At 36.9% G+C, this 23,377-nt stretch overlaps 1 protein-coding gene across 1 annotated transcript in view; it reads right to left on the reverse strand.

Annotated features, from left to right (window-relative positions):
• DIAPH2 (diaphanous related formin 2) overlaps positions 1-23,377 on the reverse strand; it is a 261,936-nt gene that overhangs the window by 167,908 nt on the left and 70,651 nt on the right. The window contains exons 19-20 of the mRNA XM_049828136.1: positions 4,115-4,216; positions 2,531-2,625 (exon numbers count right to left, since the gene is read on the reverse strand). Coding sequence (XP_049684093.1) covers positions 2,531-2,625; positions 4,115-4,216 — 197 coding nt within the window. The remainder of the gene's footprint in view (positions 1-2,530; positions 2,626-4,114; positions 4,217-23,377) is intronic.

Consider the following 23,377-nt stretch of genomic DNA (forward strand, 5'->3'; position numbering starts at 1 on the left):
TGAAGATTATAAGCAGCTGAGTTTCTAGATAGTTGCATTCATGATGAATTCATGTACATTTATTCTGGCGTTAACATTGCCTTTTACTTATGCAACTTCATTTTTCTCCCGAACGCTTATGCACATTACTCTTCTCCCCGTATGGTTATAATGTACTCATATCCCCTCTCAGCTATTTATATTGCTAATCTAATCAAGCCAATGCTTTCCAGCTTCCTTCTGTAGACTGTTTCTCCATCCCTCAATCATCTTAAGTAGTTTTTAAGTTCAGCTTCTCCATTCTAAATCCATTTTTGAGAAACGTACCGAGTATTTTAGATAAGGTCTTTGAAGTGCATTATTCAAAAGCATAATAATTATCCTCTCTACTGGAAATACTTGACCCGATACACCTTGTGATCACATTTGCCTTTTTTATGGTGTACTGGGTCTGGCTGGGATGAAGTTAATTTTCTTCACTACAGCCCATATGGTGCTGTTTTGACTTATGACCAAAACAGTGTTGATAACACACCTATGTTTTTGCTACTATTGAACAGGGCTTGTGCAGCTTCGAGGCCTTCCCCATTTCTCATTCTGCAAATAAGCCGGGGTGGTCTCGCCACCCCTGATGAGTAGGCCAGGGCAAGTGGTTGGGACTGCGTGAGGGCTTAGCTACTCCACACACAGCTATACCAAAGTGGTGGCTATACATGTTCTGTTGAGCACAGACTTACGATTAGTTTTCCTCAATCATTTCCAACTGATAAGCCACCATTACAATACTAGCTTCCAGCATTTTACAATTAACATGTAAGATCATGACCTTACACTTCCGCATAACATATTACATCCTATTTCTATTAACTTAGGTCTCAAGATATCTCTACATTTGTTGTAGACATAACTATACCAATATGAAACTATTCTGCACTTAAGGTATTCAAGGTGAGGTTTTTTTCCTATCTATTGATTTTTGATTTTACTAATCCTGCAGGCTTCTCAATCAAATGATCCAATATCCATGATCAATAAACATAAACTTAGAACTTCTGACTTATTTCCAAATAACTACGTATCACATGCATAAGCTTTCTGTGAGAAAACATACTTGTGGTCAAAGACAGTATTTTTAGCAATGTAAACATATATTAGAAATGCTTATCAATTTCATGCTGACATGGCCTGAGGCAGGACACATAGTCAAACACATCACTGAAGTCAGACTGGAAATAGTTTCCAATCAAATGGGAACTTCCAAAAACATTATGCCATATCAATCCACCCCACCCCCTTCAAAAGAAAACCCACAAAAACCCCACAACCCAAAAATTTCCGAAATAAAATATGAATGAGAATTTTGGATACCAAATATATAGTTCCAAACACATTAGGTAGTGTAAGTCTCAGAATATGACACTATGAGAAAATTTAACAGTATGTTGAGTTCAAGAGTTTGAGGTCTATGAGAAAACAGCAGCCCTTCCTTTAGAGCCTCAAGAAAACGAAACTCCAGAAATGTAGGAGAGCCTTGGTGACACAAGAAAAATTGTAGATGAAGGACAAGCAAATTTAAATTGATAAATTTCTTTTATACCGTATGTTTTGCAACATAGTAATTTTATTAAAAAGCATTCATTTTAAAATTTGAAGAAGTTATGAATCGTATAACTATGTGAAAAGACTAGGCAACTCATTTCAGCCCAGTGTCCCTGGAATAACCATTTTCCAGGTCCAAGAAAGGAAGAAGAAATTAATTTAGAAAGCCTTAGGTGGGAATGGGACAAGGGTGCAAGCAGGAGATGGGGAAAGACGAAAGAACAAACTGAGGCCCAGTATGTCAGCTAGAATCTGAATCTGTGTATGATATTAAAATAAACCAACTCAACACCAGTATCATTGGTGTGCTACATATCTGTATACCATTCCAGGTTTACATGTTTCTCTGTTACACTGTCACTCCCAGGAGATCAGGAGGGGCAGTGTACACACTTGCTCTCCTCCTGCTGTGAGGAAATCAGAGGGGTGTAAAGAAGCTGTATTCCATACCTCCTCCTCTCCAGCTGAGAGGTTTGGGGCTCAAAATAAGACCAAACCAGCCTGAGAGCAGGTTTGATTTACAGATGGGTTTTGGGTTGTAGCAGTATCCTGAAACATTCAGGTAGTTTCATCTATCACTAGTGACAAGCTGAGTTGTTTCCACAAGAGGCCTGATGAAACTTCATTATTCACCAGCCTGAATCTAGTAAATGCTTGTCTTGGAAACTGAAAAACTAGAATTATCAGAGCTTTCCTTTTGAAAGGGAAACTTTATAAAGCGAGAGATTCAAAAGTACTTTTGTTAACAGTGTCTTTTAAAGACAGTTTTACAGCTACATGTGAGCATATTCAAAAGCAGAAGTGAAATAAACAAAACAGTAAACACAACTGATACACCTATAGCTGACATCCAGGAAACTCTACACTATTCTTACTGTTGAATTGTTACACCTTTACAGCATTTTTACACAGACAACAAGCTATCAACAAAACCAGAGATATTTTCACATACCTGAATCAAGGATTCACTCAGCTTCTCTTCATCAACCTCTAAAATTATATTTTTTATTTCTTCATAAGGCAAACGGAAAGAACCCAAAAATATTGCTGAAATTCAGTAATACATAATTAGTATCAAAAAGGTCAACGAGATTGATATAAGAAGGCAAACTTAATTTCTAGTAACTGAAAAATCATATCTTGATCCAAAATAAGATGGTTCACAATTAAGAAGTTTTCTACATAAAACAAACACTAGATGAGCCACACTATTGCAGTTTGACTTATAATGAATTTAATTTCTAAGAAATTTAACTACGACAACACTTTCAACTGTTTAATCAGCCTCAGTTGCTCCCTAGCAGTGTTACTTATCTCTAGCAATAGTCCTACTTTTATGAATGGCAACATCTACATTACTACTTAAAGAGACTTATTCAGCCACTAGAAGACTTTACCTATTATTTTTTTTTCTTTCATAACCATGTATGAATAGTTGTACTGCATTTACAATTGGGTGAATGATATTTACATGACATTCTAGAAAAAAATTCCATGTCAAAAGGATAATTAAGAGCTCGGCAAAGACAAAAAAACAAACAAAAAAAACCCCCGAATTCTACCACCTTTTAGGGTAACAAAACTTATACAAGAGAAAATGTATATTGTAAAACCTTCAAAGATGGAGTTCTCCAAGCAATTTGATCTCAGGATGTTATGACATCTCAACAGAGTCCTATGCAATAAACTACAAAGTATTCCTAACACATATCGATTAGTATACCATTTTAATATAGTGCTGTATATTCAAACTACTATGGCTGATTTTCCCGCATCCATATTTTCAAAACTTGAAGTTTTATATCACTTGTGTCATAGTTCATTTTCTACTTAAGAAAAAGTGCTCATGGATGTGGTAATAAACAATGCACAGATTTGGATTTATATACTTCATTTGCCACAGGCATAGTTGGACTAGTAGCATTTTATGGTATTTCTAATTCAAATACAAGAATCTACTACTCTTAATGATTGATTTCCCCCATAATTAAAGAGAGAAGCAGCAAGTTTAAAAAAAAAAAAAAAAAAGAGATAGGGCTGTTTTCCTTATAATTTATAGTAGTAGTATTTGCACCTAACTTACCCTATTTCATAATATTTTTCTCTCTAAAAGTCTAACCCCCATCAAGGTCTACTTCTCCATTGCTCTAACCAGGAAGAACCATTTGGAATGGCCTCTCAACCCCAACCCACAAAACATACCAACACCGTGCCTTCCCTGAACCAATGATTGTCATTTAATTATACTTCCAGTCTAAAGCAATTAACAAAAGAATCAATATTTCGTTACAAAAAAAAAATTACAGTTCATAAACATTGAAATCTACACCATCTTTCCATGTTACTTTAAGTTTTCCCAAGTTACATATGATCTGAATTCACTATAAATGTAAAAAACTTCCGAACTTAAGACTCATGTTCACATTAGCCAGTTTTTAGATAAAGAATATTGCACATATGAACAAAAAACATTTAAGAACAGTCGTGTGTGTACATGCTAATTAAATATTCACCTAATGCATTTCACATCACTTACATAGATTTTGTGCAGTTTTTCCATCCAAAACTCTTAACTCTTTAACTCTTTTCTTTGACTGAACTACTTTCTTTTCTTCGGATTCTTCTACTGTCTTTTTAGCTGGAAAGAACATATTTATTAAATTCTTGATTAATTATTACAACTCTTCAATCTTAACACACTAATGCATCTATTAGAATCAATCCAAGGCAAAATGAATGCACTGCCCCAACATACTGTAAAATATCCAAAGAAACAAAGCAAATTTACAAAATTAGGAGGAACATGAAATGAAAATGTTAATATGACAACGACCAATTTTCCAAAGCACTATAAAATTATATTTATACATTTTAACACAGGAAATTTGTTATCTTCAGCTCCAGTTTATTCCAAGCTCTTTTAAAAATACAGTGATTTGGTGTTACCTCAAAGCACGTGAGTGCCCCCTGTTGAAATACTAGTAACTCAATGCCATTTGAAGTTCTGCATCCAAAACCAGTAAGATAAATAATTTGAGGTTTTTCACACTACACAAAGGTAGGTTTTTACTAATTATTTATGTTGTCACTGGTAAAGAACAAAACCAAATAAGAAAATACCATGTATTTTCAATTGATTTATTTTTAATTAGCAAGGATCATTAGCATTATATTCAGTACTTAAAATTATATAAAGTAACGTGGTATTGAAATATTTAAAATATATGCTGATTTTTTGCATAATTTAAGATACTTAATTCTCACAGAATTTTCTTAAATATTAATTAAGTAAACCCATTAACAAGGATTAATTTCCTTTTAAATATCACATAACATACCTGGAACTGAAGGAATAGAAATTTAACGTGCTCAACATTAATTAAACTTAATGAACATTTTAAGTCATTCGAAAGTAACCGAAAAACTTTGAAGTCAAATTAAGAGGAAGTTTTAAGCAGACTAAGTATGCCTTTCTTCTCTGAATATTGTTTTTTGCTGGACTAATTTCATCAGCATGGGTTTCATTACAGGTAACTCCTAATAAAAAACGTTAGTTTTTAGTGTGAAGAATAACCCCAAAACCTCAGTTTCAACTACTTAAAAAAAATAGAACAAAAGAAAAAAAATTTTTCTCCTTATACATATTACCACTAGGAAAACATGTGGCACCAAATAATTCTACTGGGTTTATACCGCTTGAATAATTAGTTTACCTTGGGCATTTTCATACCAGTGTTAACTAAGCTAGTACAAGATAGTTCCCTCATGCCCTGCTACCTCTAAAAAGCCTAAAGCAAAAAAAGCCAAATGGAGAAGACAATTCAACAATGCAATACTTGCTCTCCCCTTGTCCTGCCATTATTCTGCAAGCCTAACTACATAATATGTCCAGCTTGCTTTATATTTGTAAGAGGACAGAGCTACACATCAACTTGATAATACACAGATAATACTCAAAATTCCCACCAGCACTGACCCTTTAACCATAATGAAGTACCGTTTAAAATCCTGAAGTGACACTCCATGAACTAATCACACTCTTATCACTAATTGTTCTCAATTAAACAAGGAAATAAAATCAGGTGCTCAACAAAAACAAACAAAACCCACCCAAGAGTTAAAAATTAGTTGTCCCATGAGAAAGCAATAAAAATTAGAGGTCTGTTATATGAACAGAAGCTATTGAAAAACCTAGATTTATGTCTGTTGAGACAGGTGTGAGAAATTATTCAAGAAGATGAGCGACCTATTCCAAACTTCATCTGTTTAAGAATTAAACCCTCCAGTTTTCCATATAGGATTGAGTCTTTAAAACGTTGAACACCACACACCCTCACAATCCACTCACAGAGTACTATACTTGTCACAGTAGTTGCAAACACTGAAAACAAACCTGTTCTGTAACAAGCTGAGATAATACACCCACATTTCAGTGTGTAATCATTTCAGTCCTGTGGCTTGCAAAACTGCAGAGGTAACACAAATATTAAGTAGTAAAAGAAAACAAGAGAAACATAAGTGTTTTTGTTACCAAACCTCACCCCACACAAAGGTAACTTTTTTCTACAGTGGCAATTCACATGCACCTGATCAGACACAACAAGCCAGAGAAACACCTTTGCGAGCAAGAGTTCAAGGGCAAAGGTGTTATATGAGCCCAACTCAAAACACGGATCAAGTTACTCGGCTACTACAGTATCAAAAAAAAAAAAATAAAGATAGTTTTGGGAGTTCAGCTTTTAAGCATACAATATTTTATAGAAACAGACACACACAGGATGGGGCGAGTCAGAATTCACAATGGTAATTCTGCCCGTACAGGGCAAATATCCGATTTTCATTATTATCCCTCCTGACTTGTTTCCAGATTGCACTCCTCTAATGGCCGTGAAACTAGTGACCACATTTAGAACACAAAAGACCAAACGTTCCGAAGTTTTATAACAAACCGTGGCTACTCTTACCTGCTTAAGCCTGAAGGGCTGTAACGCCACCACCTATTAATCATCCATTTTATAAATATATAACGTCTGGGTTAGATTAAAACTTTTCCACTTGGAAAAGACCAGACAAGATGTTCTTTCCAAAGGTTCTTATCTTTTCAAGTGTGAGACTCCAAAGACTTTAAGTTAGTTTTATGCCAATTCACAAAAAAAGTGAGAAATACTAGAACCAGATGCTTATGTGACTGCACTAAAGTCACAATATAGGCTAACATCAACACCAATCTTACCAACCTAAGACTAATAGGCAGAGAGAGACATTAAATTACTAAAATTCTCCAACACAGTTTGACCCATGCTTGTGATTACATTAAGCATCAGACAGCTATCAAAAGCCATGCTCTTCCCTCTTCTGTTAGTGGCTCTCTCCCTCTGATCACGTAGTCCATTGTAGCAGTGACTCAACTGTAACAGGACTACGGATTACAGAATTTTAAAAAATAATTAAATAAATAAAAAGCTACTTGAGACATTTCAGAATGCAGAATATGCTATTGCTGACCAACCTCCCAACCCTTTTCAGGTACTCCTTTCACAAGTGCCTGTTTAAAGATGAGACATGCTTTTTGGTTTGATGCCACAGAAACAGAGGGAGAGACAAAAAAGGATTTTATAGCAGTCAACATAGGGTAGCTCAAAAAAGCAAGATGAAAAATCAATCTGGAAGCTAAAGCACCTGTATTACTTCATACAGACCTTGGAGTTTAGTGCTGTGATTATTCATTACAGCACTTTGGTAACAGCACTGGCTTATATCTTCATTCAAAATCAGCTTTTTTTCAAACTGACAAGTCTCGCAGTCAGTACCCAGAGCTATGGACAGTCACAGCCAGGTTTCCATAACAGAGATGGTCATATTTGAGGAAAAAAGGTATAGCAGAGAGAAGATTTACTTACATTCTGACCACAATAACTGGTTAAGCAATAGGACCCTAGAAGAAACAGGTCAGCTCTCCAAGTCTGAAGCTTTATTCCATAGGGTCCATCTCCCACCCAACTCCCTGCTGAGCTAGCCCTCCACCTCTGAGTACCCTGCCCAAGTTTGCCTCTCTGGTTTCAGAACAAATAATAAGCTTTTTCCCACCTTAAATAAGGCTTGATCCAAATTCAGCCTTCCAAATTCTTGGCTCACCTGCCTCGCTTCCCAGAACTTACTCACTAATCAAGTTTATGTCAGTCCTCCACTGCATTAACAGCCCCAGAATGATGGCAGAATCCTACAATAAGTGGTTAAGCCTGTCCAGGTACTCTAGCAAGTCACTCTCTGCAAAAGTGACAAATATCTCCTTCACAAGTTGTCAGTAAGAGAGTCCAGAAGCCCAAGTGTTTTGTCACCACATGAAAGAAGCATGCATACCAGCACAGTAGAATTCAGACTCAAAAGGACCTTTGAGGTTGTCCTCTTGTATTTCAGATCACCAGGTCTGTGTTAACACCTCTGTTGTGTTGATGCAAAGCATTTTTAAGTCCCCCATCCGACATCTCCTTTTTCTTCTTGAAAGTTAATCCCTTTCCACACAAATTTATGCAATTAATATTTGAATTTATCTGGAATACTTACACACACACACAAACAGGCACACATACATGTGTGGATTTTTTGTTTTGAAGAACTGGAGAAAATTATACTTTTGGTTATTTAAAACAATTTCCCCATTCACTTGGGAAGAAGTAAGAAAGAAGCAAGCATTTAAAACAAACAATTAACAGTCATTGAAATGACAAAATACTCCCCAAATGCGTAATTCTCAGACCAGTTACACCTATAGAATGTTTCAGCTCCATTTACTTTTCTTTACCATTTACCTCAAGCAGACAGGAGAGGCAAAGAGAGCCAATATGATAAAGCAAAAGGGGAAAAGGTAGTTCTAGCACACACAGATATCTTTTCAAAGACCAGAAACTAAACACCAACTTTACATAACCTACTTTTTTGTTGTTGGGGTTTTTTTTTAATTTAGATTAGAGTTCTACTTCGTTAATAACAACATATTTGTTTATCAGTGTTGGAGGAAAAAAGCTGATGCAACACACTGCAAGGGATTGTTTTCTCTTCATCTTACGTTATGCAACGCATGTGCAGCTCAAGTGTGTACCTTTAGTGATACCTTCAGCTGGGAACTAATTTAATCCCACAGAAAGTGCACTGCTCGAAACCCATTTAGGGTCTAAAGAAAAAAATGACAACAGTAAACAAAATGTTATATAAGTTTAAAATACATTAAACAAGACTAATGATAATCATGGCAAAGAACATACACAAACATGTTGAAATACATCAGAGACGTAATTAAGAAAAAAATTCTACCATCAGTACTTTTGCACTTCTGTAGCAAAAAAAGTAAGCACACACAGCTCTTGAAAATTACCATTCTACACCTGTTCATTAATTTAGCTACTGAATGGCATTAAAAGTCATCATTACAAATTTTCAGAAATACATACAATTTTATTTAATGTTCTTGGAGCTGTTAAAGCTTAAGTTGAAATGTCCAGTTCATATTAAACTCGTCCTTTCTTTTTTTTAAATAACCAGTATTTTTAATAAAGAATTAGCAGTAAAAACTGTCAGTCATGAATATGATGAGGATGAAAATTAAAGTGAGATAAAAATGAGTACATTGAATCACAGTGTGGAGAAAGCAGATATTTAGGTGAACTTTAGCCTACCTGAACCTGAGCCTTAATCTCCAATTTCTCCTGAGTCTGTACCCTCAGTGAACAAACGCCCTTATATTGTCATAGGAGATGAATGAGCAATTTCATCTTATCTGGCAAGTGGCTTACTATTTGCATTTACTAGTATTTGGCAGCAAAAGTAAATATACAAAAGAAATTGCTTTATTATTCCCTTTACCTGAAAAAAAAGATCTATGGCTAGTATAAGAAAATAGAAGGGAAAAAATTAAGTGTACATACAGTTGCAAGGGATGTAAACTATGCATATAAGAGTATGCTTGAATAGCTGAAACTATTAATTACACTGAGAATTTCACTCAAAAATCCCCCTATGTGATACAACTTCATAGAAAAATGAAATAAGGAGCTAGAAATGCCGTTGAAAGATTAGAAGATATTTTGTAGCACAAAAATTCAGTAAATTCTATAGCAACATAATAAAACTTCTTGAAGCCTGGCTAAATTGATGATATCGGGGAAGGTACTGATAGTTTTCTATTTCTGTATTACTTCTAGAGGCACCCAAGAATGGAAATAAAAGTCAAAGAAAGGGGGAGAAGGAATAAAGTCAAACATAATGTACTCTCAAATTTGCACTTGTTCTCTTCCCTCCCCAATACAGTCTTTCCATTTGTCTAACCACATAATTTCCACACTCGAATGAAACGGTGCAGCAGTTCACACAAGTTAGGCCTAGTTAGCATAAGTCTATGAAATTCCACCAACCACTTGTTTCAGTAACGTAGGTGAAATATGACCAACCTCTTGCTCCAGACAGCCGAATGAATTCTGGCAAGTTTTGCGCGCTCAAGGAAATAGCAAAACTATACAAATAACCTATTGATCACCTAGAAGTGCAAACGTGTCCAGAAGCAGAGCCCTAACAATGGCACCAAGTCAGAAAACAAGACTCCAAGCTAAATGGACCAGTGACCAAGGAGGTATTTATTCTCTATGCAACCGTATAACCAGTGAAACTAGAGAATATTCAATGGATCCCGGAGGAGAGACTCTGGGAGATGCCACAGTTTGCACAGCTGAATCCACAACTTCTCTCCCAGACCACAGCCCCTCTCCTGCAGAACGTGCATGTCACACAATATGTGAACTGCATAAACTGAGATTCAAGTTGTTTGGTACCCAAATATATTGATAGTCTCCACGCTGTCATTTGGTCTTCAACTTTGACAAACAGCAAACCATTTCCCCAAATATCTAGAGATAAATGCAAGAGCATTAACAGATGCTAGCCACGCCCTCTTGTCAATTAAGTCAGCAGCTGTGTGATCTCATGTTTATTCCCAATGCCACCTGGCATTTTTCAGTTCACCTAAAATCACTCAGTTATCAGCTCCTGAAGTAACATTAATTAAGCACTCCTGCTGTCACTCTGTCCTTCCTGCAATCAGAAGAGCTAAATACCTGGTACAGCATTAAAAAAAATTACAAAGAAAGCAAGCAACTGATCTGAAAGTCGATCATAGTTTAAGCTTTCAAGATAAAAAAACTGACAAGGGGAAAAAAACATGGAACCTCTTGCAATCTCATATGGTTTTTGCCTAATTAATGTAATCAAGCTGAAGGAAGTGACATCAACCCAACAGATTATGCTCTGTGGAAGAAAAAAAACTCATCATAACTTAGTTTTACAAATGAGTTTTAACAAAAAAATATGAGGGTATCTATATTCCTATTATTTGTTCTTATAATACAATTGATTGTATTTGACCACCACCACATTTAACGACTATAGGAAACATTTCTTATTCTATTAAAATTGCCCTAAACCAGCTGTAAGTAGCCTAATATTCAAGTGCAATTTGAAAATCTGCATCACAATTTCTAATTTAAAGAGTTACATGTCCCACTCTATTTTTTCCTCTCATATCAGGCCATCATTACCATGGAACTGCAAGATAGGACAGCTATAATTACTTTCCACATTCTAACTGATTTGCCTGTTATCCATACAACGGTCAAAAGTAAAAGTACCAAGACTCAGACCAAAAAAATAGTAAAACAAAATATCAAAAACCTGCTATCATATTTTATCAAGATTTTAATAAACTTATTTTCTGTTATTACTGTAACAAGTCTAGTAAACAAAAAATCTTTTAAATGAATAGTTCCTCTATTGTTCCTTTTGATTAGGCTTGTAAAAGTCACATCTTTCCCAATGAAGACACTTACAGGAATCACATTTTCCAAAGGAATTTTAGAAATAATGAAGCAAAAAAAAAAAAAAAAAAATCACAAGATCAAAAAAACCCCTTTATATAGTCAAGGTAAATAGATATTGGTGTTTAATGAAAAAGACTAAAATTTTAGTCAAAATTAAGTGCTAAATTGATTTCTTTTCCTCATTCACTATGATATTTGACATATAAAGCTCCTGACTAAGTATTTAAACACCAAGTAAAATACACATTTCCAAACGCACATTCCAGTAACCTCTCCCTTTTTGAAGCATTGCTCTACCGCCAAGGTTTTAAACAAACGTGCATGAAAAATTGTTTCGCTTGTACATATCTAAATCCCAAAACCCTCAATTTGTTTACCATCTTCAAGATCTACTGTAGTTTTTCCATCACAGAGTCATTTAGATGGGAAAAGACCTTTAAGATCATCAAGTTCAACCATTAACCTAGGACTGCCAAGTCCACCATTAAACTATGACCCAAAGCACCACACACATCTTTTAAATCCCTCCAGGGATGGTGACTCAACCACTTCCCCGGCAGCCTGTTCCAGTGCTTGACAACCCTTTCAATGAAGAAAAATGAAGAATCTAAACCTCCCCTAAATGGCACAACATGAGGCCATTTCCTCTTCTCCCATCACTTGTTAGCTGGTAGAAGAGACCAACCCCCCACCTCGCTACAACCCCCTTTCTGGTAGTTGTAGAGAGCGATCAGGTCTCCCCTCAGCCTCTTCTTCTCCAGCCTAAACAACCCCAGTTCCCTCAGCCGTTCCTCATCAGACTTGCTCTCTAGACCCTTCACCAGCTTTGTTGCTTTTCTTTGGACACGCTCCAGCACCTCAATGTCTTTCCTGTAGTGAGGGGCCCAAAACGGAACACAGGACTTGAGGTGCGGCCTCACCAGTGCCAAGTACAGGGAGACATTCACTTCCTTAGTCCTGCTGGCCACACTATTTCTGATATTAGCCGGGATGCTATTGGCCTTCTTGGGTAGCTGGGCACACTGCCGGCTCACATTCAGCCAGCTGTCGACCAGCACCCCCAGGTCCTTTTCTGCCAGGCAGCTTACCAGCCACTCTTCTCCAAGCCTGTAGCGCTGCATGGGGTTGTTGTGACCAAAGTTCACGACCCAGCTCTTGGCCTTGTTGAACCTCATACAGGTGGCCTCAGCCCACGGATCCAGCCCGTCCAGATCCCTCTGTAGAACCTTCCTACCTTCAAGCAGATCAACCCTCCCATCCATCTTGGTGTCATCTGCAAACTTACTGAGAGTGAACTCGGTCCCCTCGTCCACACCATTGATAAAGATTTTAAACAGAACTGGCCCCAATGCTGAGCCCTGAGGAACACCACTTGTGACCGGCCGCCAACTGGATTTAACACCATTGACCACCACTCTTTGGGCCCAACCATCCAGTCAGTTTTTTCATCCAATGAAGAGTATGCCCGTCCAAGCCACAAGCAGCCAGTTTGACTGTGGGAAACAGTATCAAAGGCTTTACTAAAGTCCAGGTAGACAACATCCACAGCCTCTCCCTCATCCACTAAGTGGGTCACCTTGTCATAGAATGAGATCAGGTTAGTAAAGCAGGACCTGCCTTTAATGAAGCCATGCTGACTGGGCCTGATCACCTGGTTGTCCTGTACATGCCACATGATGACACTCAAGATGAAGGCTCAAGGCTCCATAGCCCTCCCTGGTACAAAGGTCAGGCTGACAGACTTGTAGGTTCCCTGATTCTCCTTCTGGCCCTTCTTGTAGATGGGCGTCACATTTGCCGACTTCCAGTCAACTGGGACCTCCCTGGTTAGCCAGGACTGCTCATAAATGACTGAAAGTGGCTTAAGTGTAATCTGGTACATCTTGGTTATACACTCTGACCTACACAGTGAAATACACAACATTACATTTCCATTGACTAAGTACTTAAGAAATTTTATTTACTGCTTAGTAAAAAGAATACTATTCTCCTACTACTTTTAAGTTAAAAAAAATATTGATAATTAACTGTTATTTATTGTTTTATAAAGCCAGCAGAACACGAAGGGAAGTCTTCATAGGCATCAGATCCAAAGCATAACTTCACAGGGGAAAAGGATCATATTAAAAGTAATTGGGAAATTATCTGCCTTAATAGATCCCATTAATTTCTTCAATGAGTAAGCAGCACCCTGTGAAGGTGACTGGTAATCACAGCTTTGATAGTTGATAAATACAAATAGGAACTTTTATTTATAAAATGTTAAGAAATTAGTATTCCATAAATAAATGTTTGAAATTGCGGCCTTGTGGTGGATGGTATCAAATAAGTCTAGTTAGTTGCATGTAATCTATAACAAGCATACCTTTCAACCTAATGATATGTGGGCACAAATATTTTTGCTATGTCAGTGACAAGGACACAGGCCTTTGTGCCATTGCAACCTTTACGTTAGAATTAGTCCCAGTTTTAACCAGACACATTAAAGGGCAGTGACCTGTTTGAACAGGAACTGCCACACCACACATCACCACAGGAAGGACATACTGCATCTTTCCACATTACAATCATTCTGACTAATGATCATTCTACCTAAGGTCATCCCAATAGACTTTCAATATACTGTGGCAGTGAAACGTTTCTGGCATACTAATGTAACTCTCTCAAGAACAAACAGTAATTGAGACATTTGATGATTCCATACTAAGAAAAGCAAAAATGTGAGGTCAGTCCCCCCCAATAACTGGGGTAGATCAACTGATACTTATTAGATAACAGCCATCATTCATTGATGTATTACTGTTTGGTTTTTGTATATCATGTACAATTTCGGTCTTCCCCTCTGTGGTCTTTGAAAACACAGAGAAAGTAAATATAAATTAGTTATTAATGAGACTTGTAATGACAGAAAAAGTAGGCAACAAACCTAGCAAGCAGCGGGATTGCTAGAATACTAGCAAGCAGCAAGACTGAAACACTGGAAAAAATACACACTTGTTTGAATTACAGAGAAGATCAATACCACAGGTTAGGAATGCTAAAAGATCATGAGTTCGCTGAAGACAATGCACAATGAAGACTTCACTATGTATAAAAAAGTGACCTCTGGCTTAAAAAAAGTCAACTGTTGAAAGCTGGGAAGCATAACTATTTAGTTTATGCTGTCTATATACATAAAGAGACAGACATTTAATAAATATTAATTAACATATATTTACTCTTCCTAAGCATCAGATCTCGGTCACCTGCTGAAGACAGAATACCGGGCTAAACTGGCCTGAAGACAGCCCTATGTGTCTGTATATGTTACTACTACCTTCTAACAGATTTACCTTGGAAAAAATCTTTCTTGGGGTCCAAGTATCTCAAAGTGTGTTGAAACCAACCAGGTGCTCACTGAATACATGCGCAATGATTATCTGCCTTCAAGAGGCAAAAGATAAATTACTTGTACATTACAGGATTAGTCTCAGGGGACCTACCACAGTACTAAATTAAGCCACTAGCATTGTGGCAGACTAAAAATAGTCTGGAAACACACAGCTACCAGTCTCACCTTTACCAAAATAGTCGTATTTCACTATTCACCTCAGCACATTTTAAGCATATACACATGCAAAATCCACAGTATATTCTAAATTTAGCACATTTAACCTATGCTCTGCTTACCTTTATATTACCAACATAAGCAAAATTTGGCTAAAATCATTCATTAAGTAGGCAGCGTTCTCAGTGCTAATGAAACAAATGTCTTAAATGCAAGAACAAATGTCAAAAGCAAAACCTCAAAACTTATTCCACGTGTACTACCATTAAGAATACACAACTTACAGACAATGCCATATTGACTTATAAAAATCAGACAGTTTAACAGACTTTTTACTTTTAGAAAGCTTTTAAGCCATAAATTTCTTATTCGCCTGTCTCCTCACATTGGGAGATTATTCTATAATAGTATTCTAAAATAATTACAGAACAGAAAAAGTATCCGAAAGAATGAAGTTTCAGTTTCTAACAACTGCACAAGACACACACTTACAGAATATACAAAACTGTAATTTCAACTTCACATTCTTTAGAGATCATTAGCAAGTAATTCAATAACTCCACAAAATTATCAGCTTTTTAGCTGTGTTAATGCCTACGTACCTAGTATTTTCAATTTCTCAATGAATTCAGAAACTTAATAGCGTGATTGCTAACTTTTAATCCTTTAGATAGCTGTTTAATATATCTTTCTCCAAAGAACCTTTATTCATTTAGATAACAGATCTATCCTTACTCTGCATATATATGGCAGAAATTCTTGCAATGGCAGATATTCTGTTCAAAGCATCTCCTAATAGCATTACAGTTGAAACAACTATCCATCAGATAAAAGTTGCAATCTCAAAAGCAGATGAGGAATATCTCTTTTTTTTTTTTTTTTTTTTTTGGACAGCAATAAAGGAAGAAAAATCAGTTTTGCACATCAAACCAACAGGCTTGGAGAAGGGAGCATTTTTTTTGGTAAATACAACATCATTGCAGGTTAGCACAACATGTAACTGGAACTAGTCCATGAATCGGAACACATTTTGTCAATTTACACTTTTACACAAAAAACCCACATTGTATTTCATATAAGAGAAATTTGAGAGAAAGTACATTTAGGAAGTAATGTAGTATGTACTATGGTTCTGCTGAAAGTTGGAAAGAACACCTCTTTAATACAGACTTAATTATTTTAAAAGTAAGGCCATAAATTTTGCTTAGAACTACATCTTTGTTTACAGTGGGGTTTTATTTATTTAAACAAATACACTGTTATTCCTGGAACTCTGCTGGAAGCTCTCAGGATATTAAAGTATACTTGCATAGCCTATTTAACAGTCAGCACAAACCTTCCTGTTGGGTACCTGATGTGTTCTCCATCCTTTCCTCCAGCCTTTTTTTTCCCCTCCCACCTTCACTTGGGTCACAAATTCACAGCCAACTGTGTGACTTTACTGCACCTAAAGAACCTGCATTACAACACATAGCTTTCTAGTAGTAACTAGATATGGAGCTTCCTTTACTAATATTGAGAAAGTTTCCAGAAAACATACCTACAGCTACAAATAACACATCAGAAGGCAAAATACATCGTTTTAAAACCATCCTGGATAGAATTATAGAACACAGACCTAGAAGTGACAACTGATTGACCTCCAACTCATTATCAGTGTATTTTATGTACATACATAAGTTCTTACGCATGAAAGATAAGCCACACTTTAGGAAAATTCCCATGACAGATAATCTTAACAGTTCATTTACAAAAAATTACTGTAAAATCCATGGAACGGGCTATTTAATCATGTTCTGAGTAACTAGCTTCAAATTAAATAGATTTTTCTAGTATCAACTTCAACTCCCTTGCAAAAAAAAAAAAAAAAGAAGTTGTAAAAAAAATGCTTGGAGTATCTTTTGAGGATTATTTTTTCTGTTTTGACATTAAAGAAAGCATTCTTTTCAGTCTAATATTTTTACCTATTCATACAGAACGTGTTTTATTCTAGGAATACAGATTTTTATTTCTTTAAAAACAAACAAAACCCACTTCTTCTATCAGTTCAACTTTGAATTTCTTTTTTGTCAAATTCATAGAAAAAATACTCTCTGCAAGAGCATTATAGATCAAGACTACTTCCTGAATGTATTCATATTTCATGCTAATTAGTCTTTGTACACAATCCCTGGTGTGCCTAGTACACGTGTCTGTCCTCAACTGCTCATTAAATGTGCTATAGCTTGTATGAGCACTGCATCACTGAGACTGAAATAGACATTTCAGAATATAAAACTGCCTTACTTCCTCTGCTGTATTTTATAAAGCTGCTACAAACAAAAGCTCTATTTCCCTTAGAAAAACAAGGCATATAGTAGGTACAGAATGTACTAACTACTAACAGAGTTATCATGCAGTAGGCTGGAATTCCAAACTTGTTGAATATAGGTATATGTGTGTCCTGGTTTTGGCTGGGATAAAGGTAATTTTCTTCTTAGTAGCTGCTACAGTGCATTTTGGATTTAGTGTGACAATAAAGTTAATATCACACTGATGTTTTAGTTGTTTCTAAGTAGTGCTTATCCTAAGTCAAGGATTTTTTACTTTCCCATGCTTTGCCAGCAAGCAGGTGTATAAGAAGCCAGGAGGGAGCATGGCCAGGACAGCTGACCTGAACCAGCCAAAGGGATATTCCATACCATAGCACGGCATGCTCAGTACATCAGCTGGGGGGAGTTGGCCAGGAGGTGCAGATCACTGCTTGGGCACTGGTCAGCAGGTGGCGAGCAGCTGCATTGTGCATCACTTGCCTTTTCTCAGTTTTTATTTAATCCTTACATTCCTTTTCATTACTAATATTATTGTTAGATTTTATTATTTTTATTATTGTTAGTATTATATTTTATTTTACTTTAGTTACTAAATTGTTCTTATCTCAACCCACAAGTTTTACTTTTTTTCTGATTCTCCTCCCCATCCCACTGCAGGGGGGCGGGGGGAAGTGAGCAAGTGGCTGAGTGGCACCTACTTGCTGGCTGGGCTTAAACCACGACAGTAGGTAACATAACATTTGTCTGCATATGACAAGAGTGATCCTTACTCTTTTCTAATGGGGATCTCTGAGACAGCAAATGTAGGAAAAAACCAATTTTTGCCTTTGAGAATTTGCCTCCCCTTAACTTTTCTTTATAGTCAGAACCAACTATTCCACCTTTCCTCATGATTTTCATTTTTAAATTCTGAACAACTCAGGTCTAACAAATACATTAAATTTTTAAGTTACCACCTAAAATTTCAGACATTAAGACAGCTCTGTCACAATATTGTTAAAAACACACACGAGAGACCTTTTAAGACAACATATGGCTGTTCTCACTCCAGTATTTTTCCTTCCAAGCCTTAAACACAAAACGCTGCTCTACAAGTTCACCTCAACCCCAACACCAACAATACTTTCTGAAAATCAGTTCTTAGCATTTCCAATGTCAGCTTTTTATGAATGAAATAATACAAAAGAGGTTCATTAATTTATTACATATTTAGAATTACCAAGCAGTTCCCAAATTTACTGAAGGAATACCAACAAATACCTACAATTACTCAAGCAGCAAAACTATCATGCTTAACTTAAAGCAGAAAAACCGTGATAGTAAAACTGTCATACTTCAGAAAAAAGAAAAGAGGCTTCCTTAAATTCTACTGCTGAAGCTTTTTGATAAAATTACTAATTTAAACTTGCAGTAAAGCTGAGCATCAGGGGTTTCTTTATTAATAATCTTCAGAAACACCTTCAGTTCTACAGATTTCTTAACCAAATGATGGTCTTACAGCAAGTAGATACACAGGTGACATCCCCTACAATATCAATTTCATGCTTAGCACCAAAAAAGGCAGATAATCACATTGTGTCTGTAGAAGTAATACAGTCAGGAGGTAACTAGCAGGGTTTCTTACTCTGCCACTTCATCCTCTTCAGGGGCAGGACTCATCACACTCTTCCCCTGCTTCAGCGTGGGATCCCTCCCACGGGAGACAGTCCTCCACGAACTGCTCCAGCGTGGGTCCCTTCCCCGGGCTGCAGTCCTTCAGGCACAGCCTGCTCCAGCGTGGGTCCCCCGCGGGGTCACAAGTCCTGCCAGCAAACCTGCTCCAGTGTGGGCTCCTCTCTCCACGGGGCCACAGGTCCTACCAGGAACCTGCTCCAGCACGGGCTTCCCATGGGATCACAGCCTCCTTCGGGCATCACCCTGCTCTGGCGTGGGGTCCTCCCCGGGCTGCAGGTGGAGATCTGCTCCCCCGTGGAGCTCCCTGGGCTGCAGGGGGACAGCCTGCCTCACCATGGTCTTCCCCACAGGCTGCAGGGGAATCTCTGCTCCGGCGCCTGGAGCATCTCCTCCCCTCCTTCTGCACTGACCTGGGGGGCTGCAGGGTTGTTGCTCTCGCATGTTCTCACTGCTCTCTTTGGCTACAGGTTTTTTTCCCCTTCTTAAATCTGTTCTCCCAGAAGCACCACCACCATCGCTGACGGGCTCAGCCTTGGCCAGCAGCAGGTCTGTCTCGGAGCCGGCTGGCATTGGCTCTGTCGGACATGGGGGAAGCTTCTAGCAGCTTCTCACAGAAGCCACCCCTGCAGCCCCCCCACTACCAAAACCTTGCCACACAAATCCAATACAGTATCCTTGCTCCTCGAGTCTCCAGTCAGGTGGAGTAACTTGTCCTAGTGACATTTCAAAAGGGTTAAGCAGTGCTGATTAAACTATAACTGAAGGAATCACCTCCACATTAGAGATTTGAACTGGGTTCAGAATAGATATAATGCTGGTTTTGAAAATGAACTTGATTTCTATAGAAATTGTGTGGAATACATTATGATATAACTCAAAGCAATTAATGTATAAAGCTAGCAACTTCCAAATATCCCAGACCTCAAACTATTTCCCATCTGCCTCTTAATCTGAATATAATTTAATTCACATACAGACTACTTGCATTTGCTTTTCTGAAGCTGAAATTCTTACAGCTCTTTATGTAATGCTAACCAAGATAATATCCAAACTACTCAGTCCGAAGCCTTCTGATAAAACAACAATGCTTTGAAAAAATACTAACTTTAATTATTGCACATGTAAACAAAGGAAGCCCCAGGAATAACAAATAAGAGATCTAGGAAAACTGCATCTATCTGACCTGTCCCTCATCAATTTGTTCCCTTCTAAATATACCACAAAGCTTTTAAAAGCAGACCCATAAAAAAAGACATAATTAGAAGTGTACTACAGCCTGAGACCCAGTAAAACTCCTACATCTGTTCAATCCTATGACATGATAATTCTGAAAGCATTATTTATAAAAGATTTTACAGGCAAACAAGACAATATACAAAACAAAAATAACACAACTGAGACTGATCCTAACTTCTGAGAAAGTCTAAATAGTTTTTTTTTATTTTATCTATTATAGCCTTCATTCACTGTCACATGACGAAAAGAACTCTACAGTCCCAAACGGGGGGGGGGGGTGGGGGGGGGGGGGTGGGGTGTTAAAATAAAATTTCAAACTTCCTGTATGTCTCCAAAGAAAGTCTTGACAAAATATCAGTGTTCCCTTACAGCCCGTCCCCTCAGTATTTCCAACCACAGTCAAAACTTGTGGTCAAAATATTAGCAAAGTGATTTATGAGAAGAAAACCTTCATTTGTTCTCAGTAATATATACAACAATGCCTATCTGTACATTTCATATACAACACTGTTTTATCATATAGAATTCATGTTATATATCATCAACACAGAAATGTCAGGCACTTCCAAGTAAAGCAAGTAAGAGGCAGGTTACAGTGGGTTTTAAATACAAATTTGAGGGTGACTATTCAGCTTCTGAGCTACTTCTAGCAAATTAGTATAACTGCTAGTAGGTCATACTAACAGTACATGTATTTTACATAGTACGGTTTTTCAAAATAAAATATGTACTTTGTGACTCAATGTTACAAATTACCTTCCACACAGATAATGAATCATTTAACTTATTGAAAGGTAAGTGTGCTAAAATGCTATTTGAAATAAAACATGAACAACCTAAATTTACAAACATTGCCTCCTAATTGGAAGGTTTTGTTTTGGCCCCTTCAGAATGCTATTCTCATTTTAGTCCTTTTGTACTATGATGAATGAAATGGGTACCGATGCTCTTGAAATAAAAGACACACACACCCTTCAATAGGAGCAGGTGCTATCAAACAGCTACCATTGGCACAGGGGCTTCCTCATATGAAAAAAATGTACATAGGAACATACACACAAGTAATTCTTAGGAGGCCTCATTTGTGATTCTCCTGAATAATAGCCCAGCTGCGGTGAAGCTACATGCATCATTCTAAGGTCAGTTTGGAAACTGTGCTTCTCTGCGTAACTACTCAAAGTTTGTTGATTAAGTATAACTATTAAGGAGTCAACTTCTGCAGTTAAGCCTCAGTACCTGATGCAAAACTGAATACAAAGAACACATGTGCCTTTTTCCTCCGCGCCTGTTTTCTCTTGATACTTTGAGCACAGCAGGACTGTGTATTCTTACCTGGCACAAATTGCCCCGACACTTCTGGGCAGAAAAGCTTTTATTTCATTGGTAATTATAAACAAATATTTTTTTCCTTAATCAAGAAATATATTCTTACGCATTTATCACAGATCATCATTTAAATAATTCTAAGATCATTTAGAAATAAAAAAAATGTACATAAAAATACAGTATAGACACACACATATATATAAATCTATGCTAAGTGGCAATCATTTCAGGCATCAGTTTATTTAAAAAAGGGAAAGCTTTTTCCATCCCTGAGTTTGACAATTTACCTATTGGATAAATCCAGTTGAAAAGGAAAGGAAAACATGAAAAATGGCAAACTAATAACTCTTCTTTATGGTACTTGAATTTATTCTGTTGTTGAAAAAGATCAACAATTTCAAATACATTGAAAGATTAAAACAAACTAGCCTGCTTCACTTCTGTGTGAAACTGAGCTACAAAGACCGATTACCTAAGCACGCGATCTAACTAAATGAAATTCCTGTAACACAAAAACATTTGGTGACCCTACACTGCGAAGCAGTATCTTCCTTTGGTTTGGATTCATACGCTTCTGAAAAGGAGAGGGCAAGGAAGAAAAGGAAACAAACATACACATCCAGAATTAATCAGAAGACCAAGAGAGCCACCTGCAGTTTGTAATCCAGAAACAAACACATTGAGTTTGCAGTTTTTTCTTTCTGTTTTGACAAAGCAATGCATATAGTTGAGCTAGTACAACATATCTCTACTTAATATTAGAGATTCCTCTATTAAACTGAAGCTTGCTGTCTCACACCTACAAATACAGCTGTGTTACAAGAACTTTGGCCAAAACTGAGTCCATTTAAAGCTTGTAAAAGTTTAAGTTCTCTATTGAATTTGATCTGGCCTTCTTAACATATCAAATTCAGATCCATTTTTTAAAAGTACTAATCCCTTTTCCTTTTCTCTATAAGTACCAAACGTGAATTAATTCAAACAGCTTTCCTTCAAGTTTAATGGTGCACTGACCTCATTCTTTGGCTGCTACTTCTCTCTGCACTAAAAAACAGCTGAAAATTAAGATAAACAAAACTTTTTTCTCCCCTCTAAAAATATTTCATTACATCAAGCAAAAAGGAAGGGCTGATGAATAATGATGCATATTTCATATTGTCATTTGTCAGTCAAGAATAACAGTGAATATAAGCTTTGTAATATTCACAGAGGAACACTGCACAGAGATAGAATCAATCTTGAAATATTACATCACTTTGATAACAGAATAAAAACTTTAAAAATGCATTTCATGCATACAAACTTAATTATTTCAATGAGAATGTTTGAGGCTAAAACATTCATTCTGATTAAAGAAAGAACACCATCTACTTCAGAAGACTAACTGGTCACAGAAGGGGTTAAAAATAATAGAATTCATGTCAGAAAAACATACCTGTTAACTAGGCGGACAAGGGGAAGTAACAAAAATCAACTGAATCAACAGTATCTACTGACTTTACACTGGAACTAGCCAATCATTCTTTCTTTCTTTCTCCCTCTCCTCAGTATCTGGCAGAGATGTAAATAGAACGAGTGTAAGTTACTGCAGAAATTTTAAAAAGCCCTGCAAAATAACACACCAGCCTTGAAGAATGGTTGCTTTCAGAGGAAAAAAATTACACACCATTTTCTTCAAGAGATCAAAAATCAGCCTTTCTTCTATCATATGTAGAACACAAAAGACATAGGTTTAAAATGCCCTTCCTGACTAGGTGATTTGGTAGTCAGTTCTACATTCCCGTCCTGCATGAAGGTACCTTGCACAATGGAAATTCGAAGGTACAATAAGGTTCAAAGAC

This window comes from Accipiter gentilis, chromosome 24, assembly GCF_929443795.1.
Source record: "Accipiter gentilis chromosome 24, bAccGen1.1, whole genome shotgun sequence".
In the NCBI taxonomy this organism is placed as follows: domain Eukaryota; kingdom Metazoa; phylum Chordata; class Aves; order Accipitriformes; family Accipitridae; genus Astur; species Astur gentilis.